General features: G+C 47.0%; 2 protein-coding genes across 2 annotated transcripts in view; both read right to left on the bottom strand.

The window, feature by feature from the left end:
- Positions 1-2,348: 2,348 nt before the first annotated feature.
- On the bottom strand, positions 2,349-20,738 carry LRRC58 (leucine rich repeat containing 58). The gene is made up of 4 exons (XM_075107239.1): positions 20,136-20,738; positions 9,706-9,834; positions 8,112-8,389; positions 2,349-6,661 (listed from the first exon to the last, which is right to left on the bottom strand). The coding sequence occupies exons 1-4, from the start codon at positions 20,663-20,665 to the stop codon at positions 6,453-6,455; spliced, it is 1,146 nt and encodes a 381-aa protein (XP_074963340.1). The 5' UTR covers positions 20,666-20,738; the 3' UTR covers positions 2,349-6,452.
- A 3,327-nt stretch (positions 20,739-24,065) lies between these two features.
- The window catches only part of FSTL1 (follistatin like 1), a 56,327-nt gene continuing 52,874 nt past the window's right edge, over positions 24,066-27,518 (bottom strand). Inside the window, exon 11 of the mRNA XM_075107248.1 lies at positions 24,066-27,370. Coding sequence (XP_074963349.1) covers positions 27,326-27,370 — 45 coding nt within the window. The 3' untranslated portion in view covers positions 24,066-27,325. The remainder of the gene's footprint in view (positions 27,371-27,518) is intronic.

Here is a 27,518-nt window from a genome sequence, read left to right on the forward strand (position 1 = left end):
CATTTTCAAAGCCCTAAGGCTGAAATTTACTCTTTCAGGGACAACCACCAAACAAAACAATCCCATACATTTCATTCAGGTCCCTTCACCAGCAATAGATGTTTGTGTCCTTGCTGATATAAAGGGTGACATGCTGACCTGCTGGGCTTCAGTTGTGACCCCCCACACCAACACAAACCATCATCCAGATTAAGGGTTTGTTTGCCCTCCCAACTTGCCAGTTCCCCAGCGTCCGTGTCACAGCACAGGCAACAACCTTGTAATACTCCTGGTCTGTCACGTTCTCTTATACAAGCAACGATGCAGCTTGGTGAAATTGTTCATTTGCCAACACACCAGCAATGATCTTTGGAGATGTGTAAATGGCAGCCAGCCTTGTGGGGCTTGGAAACTCTGATCGAGTGTGGTTTTTAGGATAAGCATCAACTTGCAGGACCTGCAGTCGGTACTGACTAGCTTTTTCCACAGAATCAAGAAGGGGTTACAGTCAGGGCGTTTGGACAACACTCTGAAGATACATTAATCCTTTGCCAGTCTAATAGGAAGTTTTGAGCTGCCACCAGTAAGTCCCAGGCCAGGACAAAGAGAAGGGTCCTGGATGACCAGTCCTTGAACTGACGCCAGACGAGCTGCACCCTTGCCTTGCCACAAAAGACCAGCTGGAAGCAGGACTTGGGATCTCCTATGGATTACCTTCCCCTCCATGCTAAAAGGACCTTGGCTGCTGTTAAACCTCCTTGTCAAAACTCTCCAATTTGGGGACTGGTGAGAGAGGAGCCTGCAGCAAGAACACATGCTCTCAACTCTCCTCTGATAAGTCACCATAGAACAATGGCTACTGGAAAGGGAAGAGACACCTGGACATGGCATGCCATCTCCAGACTGTGACTAAGGGTGCAGATGACCCTGACCTTCTTCCATTCAGCACCAGGACTAAATTTCTTCCAATAATTTTTTTTAAATGGTTGGCAACTGCAACTCACAACCTTAGTGCAGAGGAAAAGGTGCATACATTCAGCTCAAGTTGTCTTGATCACCTAAGGCAGCCCATCTGAGTAGGAAATGTATAGCTCTGCTTTATGAAGAGCACTTTGAAAGCATCAACATAATGCTCCTTTTTAGATCTGTGCAATTCTGCATGAGCCTAAAATGTCAGTATGACATTCTGACCATCTGCTTCAGGCATCTTTGTAAATCATGTTTCATTTACACTCTTCTCATTGCATTAGTGCTAAAAGCAGAGAAGAAAGTTTGAGAGCCAAGATTTGCTCCTTGAGGTTAGAAGACAGGCAACCAATGTCAGGAAGATATTGGACATTTGGAGAGACTTCTGCACTACGAGAAGATTATAGCACCAGAGGCAGAGGGACTGTGGACTCTTCATCCTTGGAGGTTTCTAAGACCCAGCTAGACCTGAACTCTTGCTGGCAATAGTCCTGCTTAAATGAAGAGGACAGACTAGAGACCACCAGAGGTTCCTTTGAACCAGCACTTCTTTGATTTTTTTTTCCCAAATATAAGAAAAGTATTAAGAAGGCACAGAAAAGGGTATCTTTAAATTAGGTCACAAAAAGAAGCAAGAATATTCTCAGCCTGATTACAGGCAAGGTCACTGAATTCCTCAGTATTTTATGTTATTTGAAAGGGAGCTGCTGCATAACTTGATAGGTTTTTCATTACATATGAAATTGAACCATCTCCAAAATAGTTCCTGCTGAAGTTAATATCAAGTAATTCTTGTTTCCCACTGACCCATTTTCTAATACACCACATCTCTGCACTGACAACTAACTGCGTGGCAGAATCTGAAACATTTTGGCAATAGATCACAAAAACCTCTTCAGGATGTTGGAGAAAACATGGGATTACACAAGAAATGGGAACGCATCAGCCAGTTAACATGACCAGAAAATTAACATTCAAAGAGTCATTTACAGGTTTCAAGGTTAGCATATTAAGCAGGAAACAATTCAAGAAGTTTAGAACTGTTGTTTCATATTGCTGGAAAACTCCACCACGACACTGCCTTCTCTTGTTCGTTTATTTATTTTGCCCAGGAGTTACTTCTACCTTTAAACTGTGGAGTATATTTCTGCAACACTATGGGAGAAGTAAAACAGGGTCTGGTCTGTAACACCCTCCAGTCTGTCACAAGTGGGTCCCAAAAGCCAAGAGTTTTAGCAGTCCCTTTGGACGTCTCACCTACTCTTGCGTTTACACAGCACAGGTCAAATCTCATCTGTTCCCCAACCACGTATAGCCCCACTTTTAATGTTTATAATTTGGCAAGGGTTCTGCCTGCAGCAATACCAGAGCCCAGATGCCAGTAAATAATGGACAGACAACTGTAGAAATAACATTTTTGGTTTAGTGTTTGCAATTTGTTTTACAGCTCAAAGAAATACTGTTAACGATATTCTACATTCATACATTTCTAGCAAAATACGCTTTTAAAAACATAAGGCACTTTAAGACTTCCTAAAACAAATGCTCGTAATAAAAATTCAACACGAGTGCTGGGTGAGAACCCTTTCCACCCTTAATGTTCAGGTCAGTAAAAGATCAATCCTCTAGTCAGGCAGGCAAATGAAATAATCAATAGAAAGGTTTCCAAGATAAAGTTACTGCTGTATTAGTGTGCATTCTGAAGTAGTCTATTTGAAGTATCTTCAGTTGGAGAGGGAGGGCATGGTGTGAATAAGATGCATTAAAATAGTTCTTTGAACTGGGTAACAAAGACACATTGCAGGGATTAAATTTCATTACTTTCATTGGATTAAATTCTTTCCATTCATTATTGCCAACAGGAGTAAAGAACAAAAAGGAGCTGGTTCTCCCCTTCCCCCCTCCCCCCCCATTATAATTCAACACAAGATTTCAAAGACTTAGAATGACCAGGACAGAAGCCCATGAAAAACTGCATCTGGCCACTTCAGAGTATGTTTAAATATTCATTACTAACTTCCTCAAGTCTCACCTCTTATTAAAGAGGAACATAAAAGAATTGGCAACTGTATACGTTGCTTCCAGTCAAATTGATATTTTGCTTCTTTTTAACACGACCCCACTGTTCACATTAAGTACCTGCATTCAGAAACGCGCCAGCAGCTCCCCTTGGCAGAGAGATGGCGGGGCAGAGGATGAATGCAGGCAGGGCCCCGGTCCCCGCAGGGAAGAGGGAATGAGCAACTTTGCTTCACATACTTGTGTCTCGGCTTAAGAACAGTTTCAAAAGGTGGACGTGCTGGGCTGCTGTAGCAACAAGGGGACTGATACCAAAACACTGACTGAAGACTTCACTCGGAGACACATCTGTAGGATCTGAAATCCACTCTTTAAAACTGACAGAGAGCACTATAATGCTGGCAAAACCCCCATCTACTTCTCAGGGCCCCTGAGAAGGGGACTGTAGGAACCATCCAACAGTGTATCTTCAAGTTCTGTCTTACCTATTTTATTGCCCAGTACATTTTCCAGTCTTTGGGGGCTAACAATTGCTGGAAAAACTTGACTCCCACTCAGTATGTTAGGCATTACAGTACAGACCTGCATCCCTCTCAAATCCACCTCTGAGGGAAAAACCCCACAACCAACCCACCATTTGTTCCTCTTACAAGACCTTGATTGTTTTAAATTCTGACTTACGTGAATTGCACTTTAAAGCCTAGCAGCAAAAAGAAAAATTGGTAGCTATATCTGGGAATATATGTAAATTTTTAAGAGACAAGACATTTTATCAAGTCTAAAAATGCATAGAGGTATCAACTGCACAAGCTGTCAAGTTTTGACCTGGCTACAGTGAAGAAGCTGTGGAAAAAAGATTAGCCTATTAGCTCTATTAGAATTGGGGCAGAAATGGGATGCCTGTTCAGTTAGGAAAGAGAATGCAGCTAGTGATTGAGCTATTAGAACCAGCCACCACTGGGCTTAACCCGTCACATACAGACGTGCTACTGTGCAAAGAGGAACTGTGGTGAAATCTAACTTTGTAAAGCGAAAAAAATGCATTACTTCAAGACAGCTGCTGCTAAAAAGAAGAAAGGAAGGTGGTACCTCATGGCCCTGAGCTCAAAAGATCTTGAGATCTCAATTTGTGTGGCTCACTCACTGGCAGAAAGCTAAGCTCTAGATGACTCCGTTGCTCACTACCATTACACTAGCAGCCGATTTAAAATTGTGGCTCTGCAATCAGTTTACTGTCCTTCAGCACTGGTATGACGATATTCACTTGGGACAGGAAGAAGCACCTGAAAGAGGAGATGAAGAACGCAACACAGGCCAGTCACTGATCCCAATTTAACTAACACCATGCAGTAGGTTTCTCTCAAAAACTGTATGTTCTTCTTCCCAAGCGAACCTCACAGAATTTGCTAAAAGTGACAGCCAGTTGCTCTGCACATATACCTTATTGTGCCTTAAAAATTTACTTAAAAAAGGTTATTTGGAAAGGCACAGAGCATGTGCAGTTTAGTTCCTTGTAGGTCTCTGTTGGGGGGGGAAACCTTCAGGCTAAGTTGCAATTATTAATAATGGATGGGTGCTATTTTACAACCAGATCATTTCTCTCAAATTCCAGTTCTCTCCAAAGGAAACCAGGGAAATGAGCAGTGCTGTCAAGGAAAGGCAAGGCAAAAATTTCAACCTGCACACTGAGACAGACTGGAACGTACAAAGTTTCACAGACCTTTATCTTCAGGTCACATTAAAGGAAAAACTGTGGTCTAATAAGGAAAAAAAAAAAAATCACTAAAGCTAGTTACAGAGGGTAGAATTATCAAAGTGCTTTAATATATAAATATAATTAAACAGGACCATTAATACAGAGCTGCCATAAGATACTAAAATATGTGCTTTTTCTAAATACAGAAGAGGAGCACAGGTTTTTTTAATTTTCCCTGTAGGGCCAAAGTAGGTTAAGAAAAGGGAGTTTTTTTGTTTATTTAGCTTCTTAACAAAATGTATTTACTCACTTCATGCATTCAAAAGCACACTTGGATTTGCTGTCTGAAACTGCATCAAAAGGACTGTCTGCCACGAAATATTAATAAAGGGGCAGCTCTCACTGGGTAAAACACATAACAGCCCCATAAAGTAGGTTTATAGCTACCTGTCAATTCCTAATATTAATTTTCATAAGCTATTTCATGACACTTAAAATTCTGAGCTATTTTCTGCAACTTTCCTTTAAGCATATTTTAAGGTAACTGAACGTGTTATTTGAACAATCCAACAGACTGCCAAAGCTATTATAACAAGAGCAAATGCAAACAAATAAATAAGGAAGAGGTTTCAAAACCACCTTGTGCAAGATGCTAAGACAACATGCCTCAGCCTCCCTACTGGCTTCTCCTCTCATGTTATGAGTAAGAAAAAAAACCATTCTCCATGGCACTTCTCTCACTACTTCCAATTCATTAAGCTGCTGCCTACTTTAAGCAGATAACCTTAAAGACAGATAGTAACTCTGTACCAAGCACAGCAGAGCTAGCTGTAGCAGGAAGACACGGCTGTTTAGAAAGATGAAATGTCAGTCAAGACCTTTCCTGCAATCCACAGATCTAAAAGCAGATTTGCTCCAGTAAGCTGAGACTCAAAGACATGATACAGAGCATTGCATCTGGTCCCTTGCATAGGCATGTACGGCCACAAGTCTGAAGTAATACCAAGTCTCAACAGAATAACTCGTCTTTTTTTCTGAAGGCACCATAAAGACAGCAACACTCCAGGTGTAATGGGAAGAGGCAGAGACAGGAAAAATAACTAATACAGTTAGGAGGAAACACCAAGAGCAGCTTGGTATAACAAGGGAGAAAAAAAGGTGGCTCAGTTCTATGGTGGCTGTAACATCTGTAACAGCACAGAGACCCTACACCTCTCTAGGCAAAGGAAGAGTAACCAGAGTTTGGAAAAAATCTAGTCCTGGCCAAAAAAAAAAAAAAAAACCAACTCCCATTTTTAGTGGATGGGTGTAAAAATCTGTAACTGAAATCAAAGGAGATAGCAAAGAATCAAAACGCTATGTAAAACATTGGGGTCCATATATACTCACATGGCATCATTAGCCTGCTTCTGATTTACCACAGTGTTAAAAGACCTGGACAGTCTCCTTTGCTCTGCAGGATGACAGAAGTTCAGTGAAGTGTCATATATTAAAACCCTTCTCGATCCGCCAGTGAGAACAAATCCCCCTCCCCAGCCTGTACGAGGGGAAGGGGGGCGTCTCTCAGACAGGAGATGTTTCTAACAACCCCAGGCACCCTACAGGCAGTATGCCACTGAGTTAGCTCTCCTAAGTAGCACTGCACCAAGCAAGTCTAGGCTTGCTAAGATGCCCCTTACATGGGCTTGAGGACAGTTTCTCGTGAGCCCTTCAGGCCAGAGGCCCAGGCTTCGCTGTTCCATTATTGCTTTTCAAATGTGTTTTCCTTCCTGTCTTCCCCTGTTGTTCCCTGTTATCCCAGAAGGACTTTCTGCATCCTGCGCGCAGCGACGCTGGCTTCGTCCTCAGAGTCAGACTCGCTCTGGGAAGTAGAGCTCTGGGAGGCAGAGCTGCAGGGAGAGGAGCACTCTGGGGAGCACAGGTAGTGCATCAGCGGGAGGCGATACTTCCCACAGAAGTCAACGAACTTGATTTGTCTGACACAGCTGTCAAAGTAGACACCTGAAAGGGCAAAGGGAACAGTAATAACATATGAGAACCCGTGAGAGGAAACCTGTAAACTCTGTAAGGTTGTTGTGACTGGTGCAAATGCCTCTAATTAGGATTTAATTGACACTGCACTGGACATAGAAGCACAAGAGATACTGGAGGAAGACAAGGGACCAGAACACCTATAGAAACATGAAATCTCTTTCCTTAGTAAAAAGAAAAAAAAAAATCCTGTAAAACTGTATTTGGTAGGTAATTCAGAATGGCACGCTGCATGAAAAGACACAGGGCAGCTACTTCCAAAGAATTCAGCTATTTCTTCCAACCATTAGGGAGAAATCTCAGGCTGGGAACTTGCAGCCTTCCTAAATGTCAAATTCATCCCACTCTATTTTCAAACTTGTAAAACCTCGCGCAGCAGCTAGCAAAAATGCATTCACAAATAGACCTTCATAGCTCTGCTTTTCTTCTGCTTGAGTGAAGTCCCCATGCTGAGTTTGGATGCTACTTTTCCATGGCAACAGTGTTGCTGTAACACACAATTGCATTTTCTTTCTGTCACAGCAAGTGATTTTAGCCACCTTTTCAGAAGTTTCCAGCAGTGTTTTAAGTCCTAGCTGGTCTGGAGTAAGCTTTTCTCCTGCAGTGTTAGAGCAGTACTGCAGTACTGTGCTAGTTCATAAGGAAAAGTGAGAAAGAGCAAAACTAATCCACTGTTACCTCAGCTGTGCAAACTCCAGAAAAGGAAACACTTCTTTCCCTTCCAACACACAAGTTCCAGCCCTTCCGTCTTTGCTTACAGAACATGCTTTGATATTGTCACATAAGGAGATAAGATAACAGGCTGCGTTATGACTGCAGGGTAGATACTAATTAATGATTTTTTTCCTTAATCTTCTGAAGGCTGAATGTGCAGATCATTTACTCTGGATAAAGATTAAGCATTAAGCCAAATTAAGCCCAAGCATTCCAGGCTTTTCTATGAAGTCCTCTCCTTCCAGGAACTAGTGCTCGCAACCAAGAGCTAAACAAGTTGCTCTTGGTAACTGCCAAGTATTACAGCCTCCCTCCTCTTTTCCATCCAGAAGTGAAGCTTGCTGTTCAACAAGAGTGCTTGCAAAAGTTCTCCCTTCCATTACTCAGTCTGAGCTATTTCAGAGCAGACAGATCGGAAACTTCAGACCATAAAAGCATAGTGGAGTGCTGGGACAAGCTGCAAAGACTCTGACAGAAACACTGCCTCGTATTCCCATGCAAATACAATAAACCAGCACTACAACTTTGAACATCATTCCTAAGTGAACAAGGCTCCTTAAAGACAAGTTTGCAGGAGATCTGGAGCCAATGAAATACAGCTAGAATTTGGATGCAACAACACATCCAACCTGGCTGAGCTACTAAAGTCAAAGGGGGAAAAACCCTCAGGTGAAAGCAGGAAGCAGAGCAATTAAGAAGAACTTACCCCCACATTTAGGATTGGGACAGTTGCTGGCCAAGCTCAGATACCGGACAAGATTCTCCGGGAGATCGCTGGGAGCGTAGGGAACATTGCGAGTTTTAATTGTGCGTCCAGCCAGTTCCTGAAGGCTTGGGGGATTGTAGGTCAGGTCACGGACAAACCGAACCACCAGTGGGTTCCCACGCAAGCTCAGTTCTTCCAGGTGAACCAGGTTAAGGATCTCTCGAGGAAGGTAAGTCAGCAGGTTATTGTGCAGGCTGAGGGAACGCAGGGAATGCAGCCTGAGGATGGAGGTGGAAACCCAGTCAAGATGTGCAAGCAAAATCATTCCACAATTGCACTACACACAGACCTGATTACTCTCCCCTCTCCCACCAATTTCTTTCCCTTTGGCTTTTCTTCCTTTTAAAGCATAAATTCTTGCTAAAATTGCTGCTCTCACTCCAGCACACATAATGCCCTAGAAAACTTGGCTCAGCTCCAGAATGCCTGTTAAAGAAACACAGTCTTAAATATGCTGCTGTCCCTCTCAGTATTCCCCACACACCCACCCCAGAAAAGGTAGCACAGAACATAAGTATACAAACTGAGTGCTTGCGGGGGAGATAATGTTTCCTTGTACCCAGTACACGCATCAAGAACAGTTCCATGCAATATACTGAATAAGTCACCTACTTTCGCTAATGCATTAAAGATGATTGCTGGTAGGCAGCCAACCCTGGAAAACCCCATGTTTTCATTGCTCCTGGCTGCATCACCTTGCGCAGTGATACTACCAGGTCCCAAAAGCTGAGCAAAGTCAGGCCAGGCTAGCATCGGCACAGGTGACAAGCAGTTTTTTGGCTTTTGGAGGGGGTGTTCTCCTCTATCAGGAAGCACAAAGCAATGCTCCAGCACAGCATCCAGGGATGCTCTCAAACCAGTACAAGTTACAAGACAACTGGACATTGTACATCAAGAATAATCCCACTACACCCTCAAATTCCAACTCAGAAAACTCGGTGCTGCTTTTCAGTTGCTTTTGGGGTTACAGCTAGACACCGAATTCTTTGCCTCCCATTTTAGGCTACCCATACAGAGTTTGCATCCTCTTTCCCCCATTACGAAACAGAAAAGCAGTAACTTATTCTCTCGAGCTGCGCTGTACGATTTAACAAACACTAAAATATTCTGAGATCCTACAGTAAGAAATGCCAAGGGAACACAGTGGATGGTACAACACAAAAGCACACACAAAAAGGCTTTGGGTGAAAGACAAAACAGACCAAGCATTCATCACTAGGAATATGGTAGCATGGCAGTTTATCTTTTCTGAGTTGCCCAGGTGCTTCTCAGGTTTCCCTGTACAAATCTATTAATTCACCCTAAAGCATATACTTAGTGACATTTTTTTTCCCATAACCCTTTGATTGAGATTTCCAAATTATATATATTCACAGTCTTGCTGCAGTGCACCCTTCTAAGGATCTTCTTGTTCAACTATAGTCACATTAACAAACTAAAGAATAGGCCCTCCCAGGTGCTTTTATCTACACACGCAGAAGAAAAAGTTCGAAGAGTTAATTACAGCTGGTGGCTGATGACAATAAATACTCACTGTGCCAGCTGAGGTGGAATGCTCTGGATCTTGTTGTCACACAGAACTAGATAGCTTAGAGAAGGCAGGTTTGCTAATTCAGGTGGAATTGAAGTAATGAAATTCCCTCCAAGGTATAGAAACTCTAAACTGAAATACAGAAGAGAAAACACTGCATTATTTCATTAAGGTCATTTCCAGTTTCATTTAACGCTAGGCCTTCTCATCTCCTGCACTTCTTAAAGAAAACTTATAGATGACTATGTACGAGATAATTTGCTGAGATAAGATAAACAGCTGAGTTGAACATCAGAATTAGAACAGAGCTGCGGTTTCACAACAGATAATGTTGCGATTTACCTCCTCAGCCTCCTGCAGTCACCATTACATCTGTAGGTGGGCACCAGACAACTACGTATTCCTACACCAACCCCACGTGAAAGCTCCTGCTCCTATTTCCGAGGAAGAGCAGCCCGCACACAGAGGGTCACAGCGCACACAGCACGGACACAGCTCCTGCTGCAGCCAGTGGGAGTTCTTAGTTTCAGTGAGAGCAAAGCAGTGGCTCTCCCTGAAAATCCTGGCCCTGCACAAGCGCTAGTCGCTCTTTACAGTATCATCTGACTCCTTGCCGCCTAACTGCAACCTTTCAGCAGAAGTCAGAGGCAGCCAGTCCTGCTTTGATACAATTCACATGCCAACAACACCACAGCTGCAACAGCACAGAGTGCATCTAAGTCATGCAAGTACATGCATGCAATTTCTCAGGTAGACTGATTTCAGTACACTGAAGTCACAGAGCCCAAAGCTACCAAAAACATCAGCTGGGCTTAACTGCAGTTTGGGCCAAAATAAAATTAACTCGACTCCTGTGAAAACTCAGTGGATGGGAGACAGGAACAAAGAGAGGCACAAGCACACTTCTGCCAGGTGGAGTACCCAGTATTTGCTGTGCATCTCTGCCCTTCTAGGAAAAATAATTGGCAAGCACTTCTTTTCAACATAATAGCTTCAATTCCACCATTTCACAGAGCCAAACAGCCTTCCTCCCCTGTCCTCAGACCTTGTCTGGAAGAAGAGCAAAGGCAGGTTCAGTTTGGACACTTCTGGCTGGGAAGAGACACCATTGCTAATCACGGTCTAGACAACACTTTTTCCCATGCCTGAAACAGGTGGACCCCGTGGTCCTGTCCACAGATGTCAGCAGTACTCACACTAGTTCAATATCTCCAGTACATACTCTGGTTAGCTGCCTAAATACAGTGTACATGGCCCCCTCCTACCTACCACACATTCCCCACAGGTCAGAAAGAAGTCATCCAGGCTCCATCAGCCTTTCTTTAAGAACAGCTTATAACCTCCTTGGAAAAGGAGACACCTCCATCTCACTGCAGCACCTCAGAGAGGCTATGGATACAGCTGGCAAAGGAACACACGACCAACCACCCGAAGGACATGGTGCTCAACCCAGAGAAGGTCTAAACCCTGCAACTGTGCCACAGTGTGTGTGGAGCGCCAGAGAAGCTCCTCCCTGAGGCCTCCACTGAAATGGAGCAGAACAACAACAGAAAGAGGCTATTTTGTTGAGTTCTTGCAAGAAACTTGAACCCCAAAGATCTGATGACAGCATCTGCTTGGGTTACAGAGGCCACTGGCACAGTGCAGAGGTCCACCGGCCCATCAGCAAAGAACAGAACGACAAAACCACTGCAACACATGAGGAGACGCTCATGGAGCTTAACTTCCCCTGGGCTCACTCACCTTTTTGGAGTACATCAGAGGAAAGCTAAATACCTGAGATTTGACAAAGTGGGCACAGAATTAAGCCATTTCTAAGCCTTATATTTAAACTGTATTTGCCTATATGACAGGAAGTAACTATACTTGCTTCAGGTGAGAGATCAAGTGGGACAGCGCATTTGGAGGTTTTCAGAAAACGCAAGAAAACCACCACCAAAACCCCACTGTTCAAAAGTAGCTTCTCTTCGACAGAAAACCTGTAGGTGAGGAGTGGGTGTAGAGGGAAGGTTGCTGTGCAGAGACCACATCAAGGGGAGATTATTTTTAATTAAATTTTGATCCCTTAACAAAGCCCTGAGTTTTAACCAAAATTCCTCCTTCAACCTCTGTTGTTTCCCAAGGTAGATTTAGGCTGCTTGGCTCTCACTAGGGACTTAACTGCTGACCATAGAATTCCTAGGCGTATTTTAGCTCCATGCCATTGCTGGAGCCCACACTGAAAACTGCTGGGCAAGGGAATTCTAGTAACATGGATTTAAATGTTTAAACAAGGTTTAGATATGTACAGGTTTCCACTTCCTAGGAAAAGTGAATAATTAACTCTTCATCCTCTGTGTTTGAAGACAATAATGCCCGTAAAGCTGCATTGCGTAAAAACATATACTACCAGGGAAGGGGAAGAGGGGTGCAAAATCCATAGTGAAAAATGTTTTTGAAACTCAGTTCAAGGTGTGGAATGCGTCAGTTTCAAGAGCAGCTTTCTGCAGAAACTAAGCATACAAAAACACATGCCTACATACTTACAGGTTTCAAATCCATTCTTTATGAAGTCCATGTAATGAGAATGCTCAGTTATACTAGCTAGGATATAAAGCCTCAATATCAGACTACAAGCTGCCTCTAACTAAAAATCCACTAAATAAGATAACCCCGTCAGTGGCAAAGGGCTTCTTAAAGTTGTTTTCCTTTTATCTACCTTCTGAATTGCCTTTTTGAGCACCAGACTAACAACTCACTGGGTGCAGTCTAGTACAGCAAATCCAGAATTTCCAACACCAGCCTAAGATATAAATTAGATGGTAAATTTATTTTAAAAGCACAGGGAGGAAGTTTTGAAACTATAAAGAAACTTATTTTAAATACAGTGAAGATATTCTTATAGCCTCCACTGAAACACTGTTCAGTAGGCAAAAGAAATCTATAACCCCATCACCCAAAATACAATTTTCTAGAAAGAAGGATCTACCCTAGTCTTGGCTGAGCAAGACTGAGAAATTTGCAACAGCCATTTCTGCATCAAATTAAAGCATCGAGAATTGTTTGAGTATAGCTAATCATGACACAGGCAAGGATTTTCAAAAGACACAGCGAGCACTGACCATACCACTGGGGCCACAGTTTGTTCCCAGCTCATCTACTCCTGGCCCGATTTTCATGTTGTACTAAGCCAAGCACGCAGAGGCCAAGGCAATGCTGGCTCACATGCTGTCCCACTCAGGGGACAGTTTGCTGCTCGGTGAGACGAGCAAGAGCACTGCTGAGCTCTGCCCTCCTCGCAGAGGAGCCCCTCTAAGGAGGCAATCCACAACGTTTACCATAGTTTTTCACAGGACCAAAACAGAGACGGGAGTGACCCTAGTAAATACTTCTAACTAAGTATTTACTAAAACTAACTAAGCTTTCACACTAAGGCCCAGTTTTTCTGACAATCATTAATCTATATAGTCATTTGGACCAGCCAGCCAAGGTCTCATGCATCGCTGTGTACACAGAGGGAGAGCTGGAGTTTTTCTGTACTTTCAAAAGTCAGTCCAGGAACTTAGAAAAGCTGGAGAGCAACCAGCCTCTAATGAACATAAGCTCAGTTCCTATTTTTGAAGCCAGAATAAATGAGGTACTTCCAACCTGCAACACAGGATCTGGCTGAACGAGTTTCAAGAGGGGACAAACACTAACAAAATCTATTTATCTCAAAAAAAACTGAGACCACCACCCCCACCATTTGACAGAGTAACTAATGGGGGCTGACACTTTCTCTCCTGCCTTTTAGCAATGTTTACAAAGAAACTAATAGAAGGCCAGAGTCCCCCTCAGCCTCATATCCTGCAAGACCCTCGCTCAGCACAGCTGGTACTAATCGCTGCCAAGCAGCAGCCGGCACATCAAGCCCATCTTGTGTCACCCCCCTCTAGCAGGGGATTTCACACCACTGTTGTGTAAATCCTTCTACCTACGGGAAGGGAGTGGGGAAATACTCAAACAACTATGAATCGATTCAGGTCATGGCAGCGAAGTTTAACATGCCAAGAGACTGTATATTCTGGCTTGAGTATGTCTGTGAGGTTTCCACGTCATCATATAGCACAAAACAGATCAAAAAGCCCCAAAACACTCAGTAAGTAAGAAAAGCCCACTCTGAGCACTAGAGGTATTTTTGAAACCCTATCAATTACCATGGCACTTTCACAGTCCCGTTTCAAGGGGAGAATGTCTTCTGGCATGGAAGATACTCAAATTTTCAATCCACCCTGTTTCCCTACAGATGCTTCTTTGGATAAAATTTAACAGCTGACATCAAACAGATGCATCTAAATAGGTAATCTAAAAAAGAAACAGTGAGCCTGAAATAGCTCCAGGTCTTTTTATGATAAACTTTTTAGCAAGAAATTTGCAGGGCAGTTTTGAGGCTCATGCAAGGGAGGAATTTAAAAAGCAGCCCACAATACGCTCCTGTTAACCCTGTTCTACGATTTGCTAATTCCTGAGAGAACTGCATACCCTTTGCTGACACGCAAATTTAAGATCAAACAGTCGTCTGAAAACTATTTGCAAAACGTTTGAAGAGGGGAAGAGAAAGGGAGGCAGCAAGCTGATTTCCTAATGCTGTATCTTTATCAAAGCTTCACTTGCCGTTTTTCCCACACTGTAACAGCTGTTCTTAAGTGTATGCCTGTCTAACATGCTTAATACTACCCACGAATAAAAGCAAATACTCTGGTTTTCATTGCATCTAAGCCTATACACAAAACTTGCATGAATCCAGTTAGGCGTTTGAGGCTTTTGATCCCAGCCCTTGCACAACTGGGCTTTACTAGTGGAATGCAAGTAAGGAGGAAAGGAGCATGCACAGCAGATGCCTGGAAAGAGCCTGGTGTTTTTCCAAGCCCTTTCCGCTTGCTCCTGGCGCTCTACTGAGCGCAAGAGTATTAACTAGAAGGATAACACTAAACTCAAAATTCACATCAGGATATTCAAGGTATTGGCTGCGTTTTGCTAAGCTCTGGAGAATTTTTCCCTTCACAGGACACTGGCAAGATGTTTCTCCAAGCATGCACACTGATGAGGGCAATCCATGCACCCTTAAGCCAAAAGCCACAGTTGGACAGTAAAGATCAGAGCTGTATTTTGCCAGATTTGCCAAACAAATTTTGTCCAGAATGGGCACACGCAGATGACCACATTTCTAGCTCACCAGCTATAATACACGATGCCCCATATCACATCCCCAGCTGAATCAGCAAAGGAAGGATACACACAACCAGTGCAGCAGTGGGATGTCTACACAGGTCACAGTTCAGGAGCTGCTTGGGGCTGTGAATTGAGTCTGAGAGTGACTGATCACAGCATCTCACGCTGAAAACACAGCAAGGTTAACGTTGGAGGAAGAACTACAAAGAAAGATGACACATTGCTGTGGTTTAGCCCCAGCCGGCAACTCAGCATCACACAGCTGCTCGCGCACTCCCTCGCAGTGGGATGGGGGAGAGAATTGAAAGAGTGAAAGCGAGAAAACTTGTGGGTTGAGATAAAGACAGTTTAATAGGTAAAGCAAAAGCTGGGCACGCAAGCAAAGCAAACCAAGGAATTCATTCACGGCTTCCCATGGGCAGGCACGTGTTCAGCCACCTCCAGGAAAGCAGGGCTCCATCACGTGTAATCATTACTTGGGAAGACAAATGCCATAACTCTGAACATCCTCCCCCTTCCTTCTTCCTCCCCCAGCTTTATATGCTGAGCATGATGTCATATGGGGGTTGGACAAGATGATCTCCAGAGGTCCCTCCCAACCCCTACCTTTTTGTGATCCTGTGATATGGTGTGGGTCAGCTGTCCCGGCTGTGTCCCCTCCCAGCTTCTTGTGCACCCAGAAGAGCATGGGAAGCTGAAAAAGTCCTTGACTAGTGTAAGCACTACTTAGCAACAACTAAAACACCTCCACATTATCAACGCTCTTTTTAGCGCAGATCCAAAACACAGCCCCGTACTAGCTACTATGAAGAAAATTAACTCTATCCCAGCTGAAAACAGGACACATGTCTACCTATGCTAAGCTCTTCTTTTATTTGGCAACAAAGAGGAAAGCAATGCAAAAAGGGCTGCTCTCATCCATTTGGTCCATTTTTTACTCTAAATTCACAGCAACAGCCAATGCTGCAGTTCAGGTCTTGCATTGTACTGACACTGCTAGCTGATAGTAACTGGGGTGGTGGGCATGCAGAAGGAGCCTCAATATGATTAAAGAAAGCCCTCAGCAGAGCCCACACTTATCTTCTTTCTCAGAAGCTTAAAGGGCTGTTGCAGGTCACTAGAGACACTTATGGTGGAATTAGGAGGAAAGAGCATTGCATTTGCCACAATGCTTCCCTAACGGAAAACATGAAGCAAAGGCTATTCTTCCTTAGTGCCAGCACACTATGACCAGCATCACCCTGCTGCCATCACCAGACCAATCATGACCATCTTCTTGCAAAGCCATCTGAAGGAAGCTTTGAGCATCAGGACATCTGCAGGTGGTCCCTTCTACAACAGCCTAGGAGGCAACTGATAATCAGGTGAAAGGCACACATCTTCCGCAGGATCTTGCACTGCACACGAAGATTTGTGTGGGCAAGGATGGGGTAGATGGCCAAAGCTGGAAGGAGCAAGACAAGACAGCAGCAGGACTGGCTGTGGTTCTTTGCGCTATTCATTAACTTGCCAAATCACTAGGAATGTGCTAAGAAAAGTGCTTTTTTTTTTTTTTGCATAAAATGCCTGATCCCAGCTTCCTTAAAGTTGTGGCTTTATTATCTTCATGTGGGTAACACCACATGGTACACATCTCTCATTGCAGGGATTTTGCATTTGTAGTTGCCAGCACATTCCTTCTCCTTCGGCAGATCATACCCATTGGCTTTCTATTCTTTCCGCTTCACCACGTAGACTCCTTACCTGCTGTATTCCTGGCCTTCATTAAAACTGATGAGCTACCCCTTTAAAAACTACAACAGAAAACTGTATGGGGTGCAGAGGAAAGATGTGAGGCTTAGTTATCACCGACTGAAAATAAAAAAAAGCTCATCAGACCTCAGACATTCCCTGGAAACATAAGAATTATTTCTAGATCTCTGCAACTCTGCTCAGCTCTATGATCAGTGACTGGGACAAATGGGAAGCTGCCAGGGTCATGAGAAGAAGAGAACTGCTGGCCTCAGGAACTCTAGTACCAGCAGGAGGAACGTGTCCGGTCAAAGTGTTGCCTGCATGCCTCTGTGGTCTCAGAGACCACGAGACACGAGAAAAATTTCTTTTATGGGAAGCTGCATATGGAAAAAGGCTCAAAGTCTTGGCTTGCCAGCAACAGCGAGATGGACACTTGCAGCTTGAGCTGTGAGGCTAACAGGAGCCCCTACACCAGGTCCCATCTCCTGTCCCAGAGTTCAGAACCAAACAGATGCCTCCGTGTTGCCCTGCCACAACAGCTGGCTCTGCTCTGTCCTTGCTCAGGTTTGTTTCACCCACTTCAACACTATGCACACTCATGCTGCGGACACCTCTCGTCGGCAGGCGGGAGGAGGGTCTGACAGCAGTTTCTCTCAAGTTGTTTTTTTTTTGGCAAGGGTGTCAGGTCACTGGTTATCTGGCTTCCAATGAGCAGATTCAGGATTCCCTCTGAAGGAATATTAAATTATAAAGTATTGTTTTCTCCCAGCTCTGGCAAGGAAATGTCCTGTTCCCTTTTGTTACTTAAGCTGTCCCAGATACAGAAGAGTCACTGATGGCATAGTGGTAAAGAAGCTGACAATACTGGTGGAGCACGGATTCACTATCTTGAGCTAAAGTTCAATCAAATTATGGTGGCACATTAGCAGAAGTTCAATGAGTTTGCAATGATTATGCGGACAGCAGACACAAGCTGGGTCTAGTCTAGCTTTTCTACCTGACAAATCACTTTGTAATGATAAACAGACAGTTCAATAGCCTTGTCCGCATGTGCCCTCTCAGAATTGTCCTTCTAGGGTTTGCACATGACCAGCCCAAGAAGAGCTGCAGGACAGGACAAACAAGAGGCCTGCTTCAGGGCAGGCCAGAGGAACAAGGCAGAGTAACCTCGCAGCAGTAGTTGGACAGCGGTACAGCCTGGAGCACAGCACACAGCCCACCAGGGCACAATGTGCAGTGCCACACAGCCTGGCACCTTCCTGGGGTCAGCAGCCTAACAAAAAGCAGGACTGAGGTTTGTCTTCTTGGAAGGAAAAAAAAAAAAAAAAAAAAAGAGAGAGAGAGAAACCACAGCCACAGATGAAACCACGTTATCAGCAGCAGGGAACCTCTGCCTCAGAGGTGGGCGCAAGAGTCAGATCCCAAACACACTCTGGATGCTACTAGGCTATGGAGGTAACGTGGATCATGGCCGATGCACAGCTGCCCTCCTCTATTGGCCTTCTCTCCCATGAAGCTGGTGCCACCGTCCTCATTTCATGTGTCATCCCTGAAGCAACTGCTTCTGAACAGAGAGAAAGCTGAGGTTCCTCCTACTCATGACAGCCCCAACCTAGGCCACAGCCTGACTCTGTAGAGAAGGGCATGGACATTCTCTAGCCCTCAAAATGCCTCATAACATCTCTCAAACTTAGCTTAACCCAGCATTGCTCTAGATCCTCAAAGAGGAGCATGCTGTGCCATCTGGGCAACAGATGTTGCAGCAGACAAAACCATTTCCCACCAGCCCTCAAGCGGTTCTGGTACCTCCAACCTAGGACTGTGGGAGACATCACCCCACATACAACACCCTTTGCTTCCACTGGAGGCAGCTCTGCTGAGCCATTGGGGTAACTCCAGTTACTTAGGGTCAAGGTTGCTGGACCGTGTGTAAGAGAGGCTGCCTCTGGCAAGTCCCTTGGCAAAGAGCTGGGGGGTGAAGGAAGCTCAGACCCAAAGTCTTAGCACAGAGCCACAGGGGGGCTGGTCTGAGGCCTGAGAAGCCAGCAGAACACACAGAGGTGCCCGCATGTAACACATGAGTCAGAACAGGGTCCCTGCCTTACCCAGGAGGGTGGCAGGCTTCAGAAGTACCTATCCCAGGCCAGTGCAGTTAGTGCCCAGTCCTACCTAAGAACTGTTCCCACCCCACCAGTGTTCCCAACTGCCCTGATTCAGCCGCAGATTTCTGTCATCGGCCTGCGGTGGTTTGATCCAGCCCCAGAGCCAGGCATACCACCGCACCTGAGCACAGCCTAGGGCTCTATGCTTCAGAAGCTCCGTCAGCGGATCTGTCAGATCTACATGAGCCGGATGGGTGGAGAGAAATACAACAAAAACCCAACCATGCCAGCAAGCACCCTGATGAGACTGGAGCTGCATCAGCAGAAAAGCCCCATTGTTTGCATAAGCCACAACCAGATCTTTATTCTCCTGTACAATCCATCGTGCAACCGTGAGCTGCATGAGACCAGGGGTTTTTTTTTGCTTTCACCTGGAGATTTATATTAAAGCAAAGTGAGGGAGCGCCTTGTGCATGTCAACACTCATACCAACCACTCTGTCATTAGGAGAGCCTCCCCTGCACCAAGGCAGCCCGAGGGCTAGGAAATCCTAAGCGAGTTGCCCATTTTGCAAGCACAGAAGGCCTGCTGTCCACCTGAAGAGTTGTCTGCCTGAAGAATCATAGAACCATGGAATCATTAAGACCCTTAAGGTCACCAAGTCCAACTGTTAACCCAACACCACCATGCCTCCTAAACCATGCCCTGAATTGCCACGTCTGCATGTTTTCTGATGCAGCCTGAGGCCATTTCTTCTCAACCTATCGCTACTAACTTGGGAGAAGAGACCAACACCCACCTCGCTACAACTTCCTTTCAGGTAGTTGTAGAGAGTGATAAGGTCTCCCCTCAGCCTCCTCTTCTCCAGACTAAAGAAACCCAGTTCCCTCAGCTGCTCCTCACAAGACCTGCCCTCCAGACCCTTCCCCAGCTTCACTGCCCTTCTCTGGACACACTCCAGCACCTCAAGTCCTTCTTGTACTGAGGGGCCCAAAACTGAACACAGTATTTGAGGTGTGGCCTCACCAGTGCCCAGTACAGGGGCACGATTACTTTCCCAAGCGATCAGGTGATTCCCTAAGAGACTGCCCTAAGTAAGAGCAGCTTTGAGTTTTGGTAACTCAACCTGATGAAGGGGAAGAGACGCATTAGGCATTAGCAGGAGGAGCAGCGGCAGTGCTTGGAGACACCTGAGGCCGTACAAAATGCACTCCCTGAGCAGGAGCCGGAGCAAGAGGCGAGGAGAGGCGAGGCAGGCAGCATTGGCACCCCGCTGCACGTCGAGAAAATCCAGTTGGGTTTGCCTGGCAGCCGCCGGGGCTTTTCTCACCCGTGTCCCCCGCCCCGGGGCACATCCCCGTCCCCGCGGGCGCGGGGGGCTCGTCCCGCCCGGCGCCCTGCCCTCACCTGCGGAGCTCCTGGATCTCGGGCGGGATGCCGTGGAGGCGGTTGCCGCCGAGGCTGAGGCTCTGCAGCCCACGGAGCCCCAGCAGGGCGGGGGGCAGCTCGGCGAAGCGGTTCCCGCTGAGGTTGAGGACGCGGAGGGAGCGGCCGAGCGGGGCCTGCCCCAGCCCCTTGGGGAGCGAGCCGGGCCCGCCCAGCCGGTTGTTCTTGGCCAGGAGCGTGTGGAGGCGCGGCAGGGCCAGCAGCTCCGCGCCCAGCTCCGCCAGACCCGTCCCGCTCACGTCCAGCACCTCCAGCGCCGGGAACCACTGCGACAACCCGGCGGGCAGCGGGCCCGACAGCCGCCGCGGCGACAGCACCAGCCGCCGCGCCTCCGCGCTGCGCCGCGCCGCCAGCTCCGCCGCCAGCTCCGCCTCCGCCACCGCCACCGCTGCCACCTCTTCCTCCTCCTCCTCTTCCTCCTCCTCGCCCTCCGCCGCCGCCGGGCCGCGCCGCGGGGGCTCCGGGGCCGCGCCGCCCGCCGCCGCCGCCATCCCGCTCCCACGGACCGACGTCCCCGCGCGGCGCCGCCGCCCGTGCGTCACCCCGGGGGCTCCCACGCCTCGCCCCGCCCCGTCCCGCCCCAGAATCTGAATAGCCCCGCGACGCCCCCGTTCCCCCCCTCCCCGCGGCCCCAATGCTCGATCCCGGGCGCGCCGCCTGCCGAGCAGAGAGCGTCTCCCGCAGCCGGAGAGGGGCGAGCGCTTGTATGCAGGTTGCGGGGTGCCCGCGGGCTGGCGGCGGGGAGAGAGGGAGCCCCGCCGAGGCCCCGGAACGAGCATCCGAGGGAGGCGGGGGAGTGAGGAGGGAGGCAACGTCTGCGGAGGGGAGGCTGGCAACTGCCGTCCCCGCCGCGGGAGGTTACCGTTACTGGCCCCCCGGGACCGTTACTGACCCCCGGGACAGGGTCACCATTATAGCCCGCTCCCGGCTGGAGAGCCGCCGAGTGCCGGCTGGGGGCTGCAAATGGCACCTGCGCATAACACGCCCGGCTCGCTGAGGTTGGGCAGTGCTAAAGCTCCGAGTCCCTCTGACCGAAAAATTACAAAAATAACCTTCCTCCTCTCCTTTTCACTCATCCTCAGTCCCCGAGGGAAAGGCACTCGCTCTCCCGCCTGTGCCCAAGGCCTCTCCTGCCTCAGCTGCTGGCGGCAGGGCCTGTGGCCTCCCTGGTGGCCGGTGTTTTTTCCGAGGTTTGTCTGCTTTGGGCCTTACAGACCTGCCGCTGATGGGGCACCAAAACAGAGGTGCCTCCCCAGAAGTACCTTGGAGTATCTCCTTGCCTGGATGTGAAAATACAGCTTTAACCTTGAGTTAGGGCATTGGCAGGAGTTCATCCACAACACCTCAGGAGAAGAGGCCTATATCCTACAGACAGATAAGGAGCTGACCCTGGTTGTGCCATATACGAACAGACAGCTCCAGATTTGTGATTTCAATTCATCACCCTTCGGACACTGGTTAACAGCGGTGTAATCAGTAATCACCCAGTGGAAGAAGCAGCAGCAGCAATGTTTGATGACAATGAGATGAAAAGATTAACAGACCAAGGGAACTTTTGCCCTGACAAAGTCCAGGCTTAAGAAACAGACTTGCTTCCTTGTGATGTGTAGAGGAGCCAAAAAGAAGGGAGCAGCAATCTCCCACCCACTTAAAACACTTCACAGACGCACAAGTCGCTGTCATCTTGGAGTGGAAGAAATGCAAACGAACCACGGTTGGCTTGTACCAGCCAAGAGTTTAAAAACAACGTGTGAAGCAGTAACAATGCTGAGTTCGAAGGTGTCCAGAATAGTGTGGACGAAACCCATGGTCCACTTGTCCTTCCTTTGGCACTCCTACAAACTCTAAATTTTACCACTACAAATATATTGAAGTGACAGTTCACGTTCCCAAGAGCAGTGAGTTCAGGGCTGTGCCCAGCCTCGTGAAGGTGTGTGCCGTAGTGGGTGGGAATGAACAGGTCTCTTTCCATTGGACTCACTTCATTTGTTTTCTAAGTCTCTATGGATTCACAAATGCAACCCCTGATGCGAACCCAGAGGTTCGCGTAAGAGGAGGCACTGTACCAGTATAGTTATTTCTTTCAGTGTAGTTATTTATTTTCAATATGATTTCACCCACTCTATAAAGCCTGTGCCGTTTCAGCTGGATCAGGATAGTTTGCAGGAGGGCTTATGAGTAAGGTCACAAGAGTAAGGCCATCTAGATTTTGCCCTTGTCTCCCGCTGTGCTTTAAGCCTGTGTTCTCCCAAAGCTGTGTCCTGTGAACTGTTTTTTTTCAGGAACCAAGTCTTACTATAGATCAGTTTGTTCCCATCTTCAGAATTAAAGCTAATAAATACCTTACAAATGCAGTTCAGAGTCTTGATCAACCACTTAAGTAGCCTATTTCTCAGTTTGAAGCTTAACAGAGCTGGAGAATTGTGATTAAGTGTATGTAGCCACAGTGCAGCAACTTGCTAATACTCAGATGTTCTTGACTCTGTAAAGAGGCAGGACAGTTTTTGCCAGGCCTCTGCTAGCAGTGGGCAATAGACTTTTTGCTCTTTCTCTCTCTCGCACCCCAAAATCATTTCTCTTCATTAAGTATGCACGATGCACAAGGTAGAGTATTTGTAGTGCCATCTAGCTAAATCTGTGGCTGACGCTTCCTTTCATTTCTTCTTAAAATCCTGGGAAATTCCAGCAATAGAAATTGAAGTAATAAAGCAGACCCACTTTACAGTTGAGCAGCAAATGGGCACAGTATGCTACAGGTAGGAGTGCATACGCAGCAGCTGGCACATGCTAAACAGGCTGTTTGGTGTGAAAAGTAATACGTAAAAGGCAATGTTGAAGGGTAAGACATTATCCTCCTGTTACACAACACCATTAAAGGCTACTTCATCGTTCAGTTCAGCAAAGGTGACATGAGCCATTCAGCCCTGTCTTCATAAGGTTGTATCAGGAAGAGAAGGGACCTCAGGAAGGTCACCAGCTTGTCCTCCCATCTTAGGGTAGGACCAGCTATACTTGGTCTATTCCTGAAGGCTGTTATTCTAGACTGTTCTTAAAATCCACACAGGAAGTCTGTGAAGCATCAAGGAAGCGTCTTCCAGTTGCTTGCTAACCTTGGCATTCAAAAGCATTCCCTAGTGTCTCATCTAGATCGCCCTTGACCGCCGCAATTGAAGCCAGTGTCCCATCCGCCACAGCGAGATGGGTATGCTCATCCTGGCAGCAGTCTCTACCTGAAGACAAACATTTAGAGCTTTCCTTCTCAAGTATGCCTAAGGCTTCTTTCTGATCTGTCCTCTTGTGTTTTCAAGGCCTTTAGTTACTATTTTTACTTGCCTCTGGGTTCTTTCCACACGATCCACCTGTTTTGTGAAAGGCACTGCCCAAACCAGGAGGTGCTCAGCCAAGGCTTCCCCAATGCCACACAGGACAGAACGAGTGCCCCGTACTTCACTGCCTGTGTCCCTCTGTATCCTACCTGTTCTACATTGATTTGTCTTTCTATCAACAGCATGGTGCTAACTCACATTCATCTTGTGACCACATCATGCACGGAGAGCCAGCAGGTTCTTCTTTCCCAACAGCACAGGTGGAGCACCTGTTGGGGGACCAGTCGGGGGGTACTGAAAGGTCTGTGGAGCAATCTCATCATTAAAACCATGTGGCTGGGAGGCAGGAGTCGTGGCTGCCAGCTGCAGCTCTGCTGCTGGCTAGCCCTGCGATTCAAACGCTCCATTTCTCTCTGTTGTACCTTGGTTTCCCCTGCTATAAAACAGAGACAGTCATGTCTCACATTTTTCAAGCATATTGAGATCTGTGTAAAAAGATGCAAAAAGACAGCCGATTTTTTTTTTGAACGTGGAATGTGGCTTGTGAGAAATAAAGCAAAACATGTTATTTTTTAAATTTTGTTTCATTTATTTGGTAGTAATATCCAAACCCCCCCGCTTCAAAAAAAAATTACAAAATCAAGTAAAATAAGTGCACTAAGGAAACCTACAGAATACTGATAAATTTCACATACGTACAGGAGGGAATATAAAGGGAGGAGTGGGACTTTTTTGTTTGTTGCTTAAATTTGGCTTTTTGGAAGAAAAAAAAATGCCTTCCTGGCCCCCTGCAGTCTGTACAGCAGTTGTTCCAGAGGGCAACGGCTGGAACTCATCCCTTCCTTCCCCAACAGCCAAGTCACCCTGCAGAAGTTAGGGGCTGACCAGCCTGCTGCAGGGTGCATTCTGGGCATCACTCACTCAATGGTTGCCCTTTCCCTTGGTGCGGGGAGGCGAGATGTTTCGGTTCCCTTTGGGTACCATAGCCCTTAGAACTGGCATCGCTCCCCACAGCAGCGTTTCCCTTTGAGGGCGCAAGGAGGAAAAGGCTCCACCGGCAGCAGCCCTTTCCCTGGAGGCACGTTCACTGCACTCCCACCCTGCTGCCCCAGGCTATCCTAGGATATGTTGTATGGCTTGTCAGAGAGCTCAGCTTGCCTCGCCTGAGGTAGCAGCCCATCCCTCAGCCTTCAGTGCAAGCACAAGCTCTGTAAACCTCAGCTGCCAGCACCCACCTCTCCAGCTGTCCCCAGCAGCCATCCTCACAGACCGCACATCCACAGGAGACAAGAGGGACTAGAGAACGCATCATGTAACACGCCTACAGAAGCCCTTCAGCCGTGGATTAGCCTCCCCTTCCTGCACATGCTCTGCTTCTCCCAGTTGGAGATTTTCCTGACTGGACAATAAGATGTTATCCCCACCCAGGGAAAGCCTTTAAGGCAAGCTGTTGTATTTTCTCTAAGGCACTTTAATGATCCAAGCTGGAAGGAAGTGAGCTGGGAGGCACCAACTACCTTTCAGAGCAGGGTCGGAATAAAGCAAAACGTTTGTTCATAATATTCCTGTGACTCCAGATTCAGCGCATGAAGCTGTTTCGCTCACTCTGTTGGGGAGGAGCGAGAGTATGTGTAATGGGTGCTCCTGTTCCACCACCGACTTCCCCCAGTGTCACCGGAACACAAGCAATGACCCCATCCCAGTGTAACATCGCCCATGTTACCCTCGGCTCCTATGGACTCATCCCCCTCACCTTCACAGGTGATAGCTTCTCAAATCCAGGCCCTCACGGGAAAAGAATCAGCCCCCCCTTCAGTATTTATTATGCCAAAACCTCCAAGCATGGTGGGGTAGATCATGATCCTCACTGGAAATGTGGCACTGTTCCAAAGTCAAGGGAAGTCCTCTGGGTTCACATCAGGAAAACAGCTCAAAGGCCAGAAAGCCTTTAACAAATCTGGCTCATGGGTGAGACCACAGGAGGGATCAAGCTTTCTTCTTTGCCTACACTTGCTAGGTACCAGCTCATTCTTCCTCTCCTAGGAAAGCACTGTGCAAAAAGGGGAAGGTTGGGATAAAAGCCCTGCTGATCCTCACTCAAGCAGAACATGCTTCTGCAAACCCAAGAGGGAGTTTCACTTAAGCAAGTGCTAGGGACTGCAAGACACCTGGCAACAACCACTGAAGTTGCTCACAAGCAGGAAGATGGAAGTCAGAAGTAGTCATCTCGACTCAGAGTATGTGGCACTGCTCGGGATACACAGCAGGGGTATGAGGGCAACACAGAAACAGGATGTTCAGGTGTGTTTGTATGAAGCACGCTTGACAACCGCAGGAAAAAATCAGCTGGGCTTGAGGCTACAGAGGTGACTGTCAACAAAACAGCATTTCATCTTTATCTAGGATCAATGCTCTGAGAAATGGGTCACACAAAAATGACCCATGAAGGGATGTGAGGGCGGTCAAAGATGCTCTGATCAAAGACACTGTGAAATATGTCAGTAATGAGGCTTCCAGCCCTGACTCCAAACTCAGACCTGGAATCAAAGAATAATGATGCTGCTGCTGCCTCACCCCAGAGGAAGATGGAAAGCCCAATATGATGGCTAACAGCCCAGGCTCCAGCTAAACAGTTTTCTATGTAGTTAAGCCTTTTACGATATCCTGCTAATGGGATTGCCTGGCCCCTCTGTCTCTAGGCTACTTGGCACTTCCCTCTGGGCAATTTAGAGAGGCATGAGCACTGACTTGGAGCTCACGGTCAATGCTAGCTAAGGGAGCAAGAGCTAGAGAAAGCTGCAGTGTCAATCTGTGCCTCGTGAAACTAATTACATCCAGCCCTGTCTCTTCTTCCCATGAGGACATCGCTGTCCCTAGTTGAGAAATACCCTGTAGTGCAGGGCTCAAGTTGTTCGTGGCGTTTGCAGTGGCTGAGCGCAGAGCGACACTAACTGTGTATGGACATTACAACACTGTCAATAACAAAAACCCACGGGCTGGGTCTTCTTGAAAGATCTAGAGCTACGAAACATACAAAAGCTGAACTACTACCGTAGGAAATAAAGTAATAAAAAAAATCCAAAACAAAAGGGGGAGTCAGCACGTGAATGTGATAAGAAAAAAATATGATAGCACCTCTAAGGAGGGGGGCAGGGAGAGTAAGAGTGAGATGAGGTCAAAAGGAACCATGTTGTGTCGGAGCCCACAGTGTACTGGAGGAGCTGCTGGGGACAGTCCGGTGGAAAGCAAGGAGGAACGTGCTGGACTCATGCCAGCAGCATGGCACCACAACTTCCAGGTGTCACACCAGGCTGACCAGCTTTGAGGAGCTCACACCAAAGGGGAGGGTAATACGCAGGGCAAGATCCTTGGCTAGCGATGCCCTGCAGCACACGTGCTAAGCCACAAAACTGCCAGGCCTGTATTTCTGCAGCCAAGGCTGGTGCTGAAAATTGTATCAATTCAAGACCCCCTTTTCTATCCAGCACTGACCTCCGTCCTTTCCCCAGATCCAGGGGAACAAGAAATGCCTGTTAGCTCTTGGAGGGAGCAGCTGTCTGCTCTGAGAAAGGGTCCCAGAGGCTGCTCTAAGTCCCTCCCAGCCTTCCAAGGCCCCAGCAATAAAGCTCCCTGAACAGGTGGGCTCTGCTCCCCTTTCCTGGCCCCATTCTCTGTGTATTACAAAACAAATAACCCATCGCTATACAATGTAAATATCTGTGACTGGGCAACTGTAGCAGACACTTGTGCATACTGAGATCAGCACTGGAGGATAGGGCAGCAGGTTGGGCCCATCCTCCTGGGCTCCTCCGGTGTGGAGGCCCCTTACATCTCCTTGGTGCTCATTTTCTTGGTCTTCTCGGCCGTCTCCTAGAGAAAGAGAGCACAAAAGTGAAGCTCTACAGTGACCCAGGAGCTAGCAGTGCCCTGAAGCCTTTGGTCCATCCACAAGCAGTGCCAGTGCTGCCTTATATGTCCAAGCCCCACACCTGTATTTGTCCCCACAGGCAACAAGAAT

Source organism: Phalacrocorax aristotelis, chromosome 1 (genome assembly GCF_949628215.1).
Source record: "Phalacrocorax aristotelis chromosome 1, bGulAri2.1, whole genome shotgun sequence".
Lineage (NCBI taxonomy): Eukaryota > Metazoa > Chordata > Aves > Suliformes > Phalacrocoracidae > Phalacrocorax > Phalacrocorax aristotelis.

Excerpts from the sequence above, each read along its gene's own strand:
- LRRC58 (XM_075107239.1), bottom strand. The coding sequence starts at position 20,665 with ATGGCGGCGGCGGCGGGCGGCGCGGCCCCGGAGCCCCCGCGGCGCGGC. Across the intron at positions 9,835-20,135 it reads GAGATCCAGGAGCTCCGCAG|TTTAGAGTTTCTATACCTTG; the intron begins GTGAGGGCAGGG and ends TCTGTATTTCAG. Across the intron at positions 6,662-8,111 it reads TCCCAATCCTAAATGTGGGG|GTGTCTACTTTGACAGCTGT; the intron begins GTAAGTTCTTCT and ends TTGCCCTTTCAG.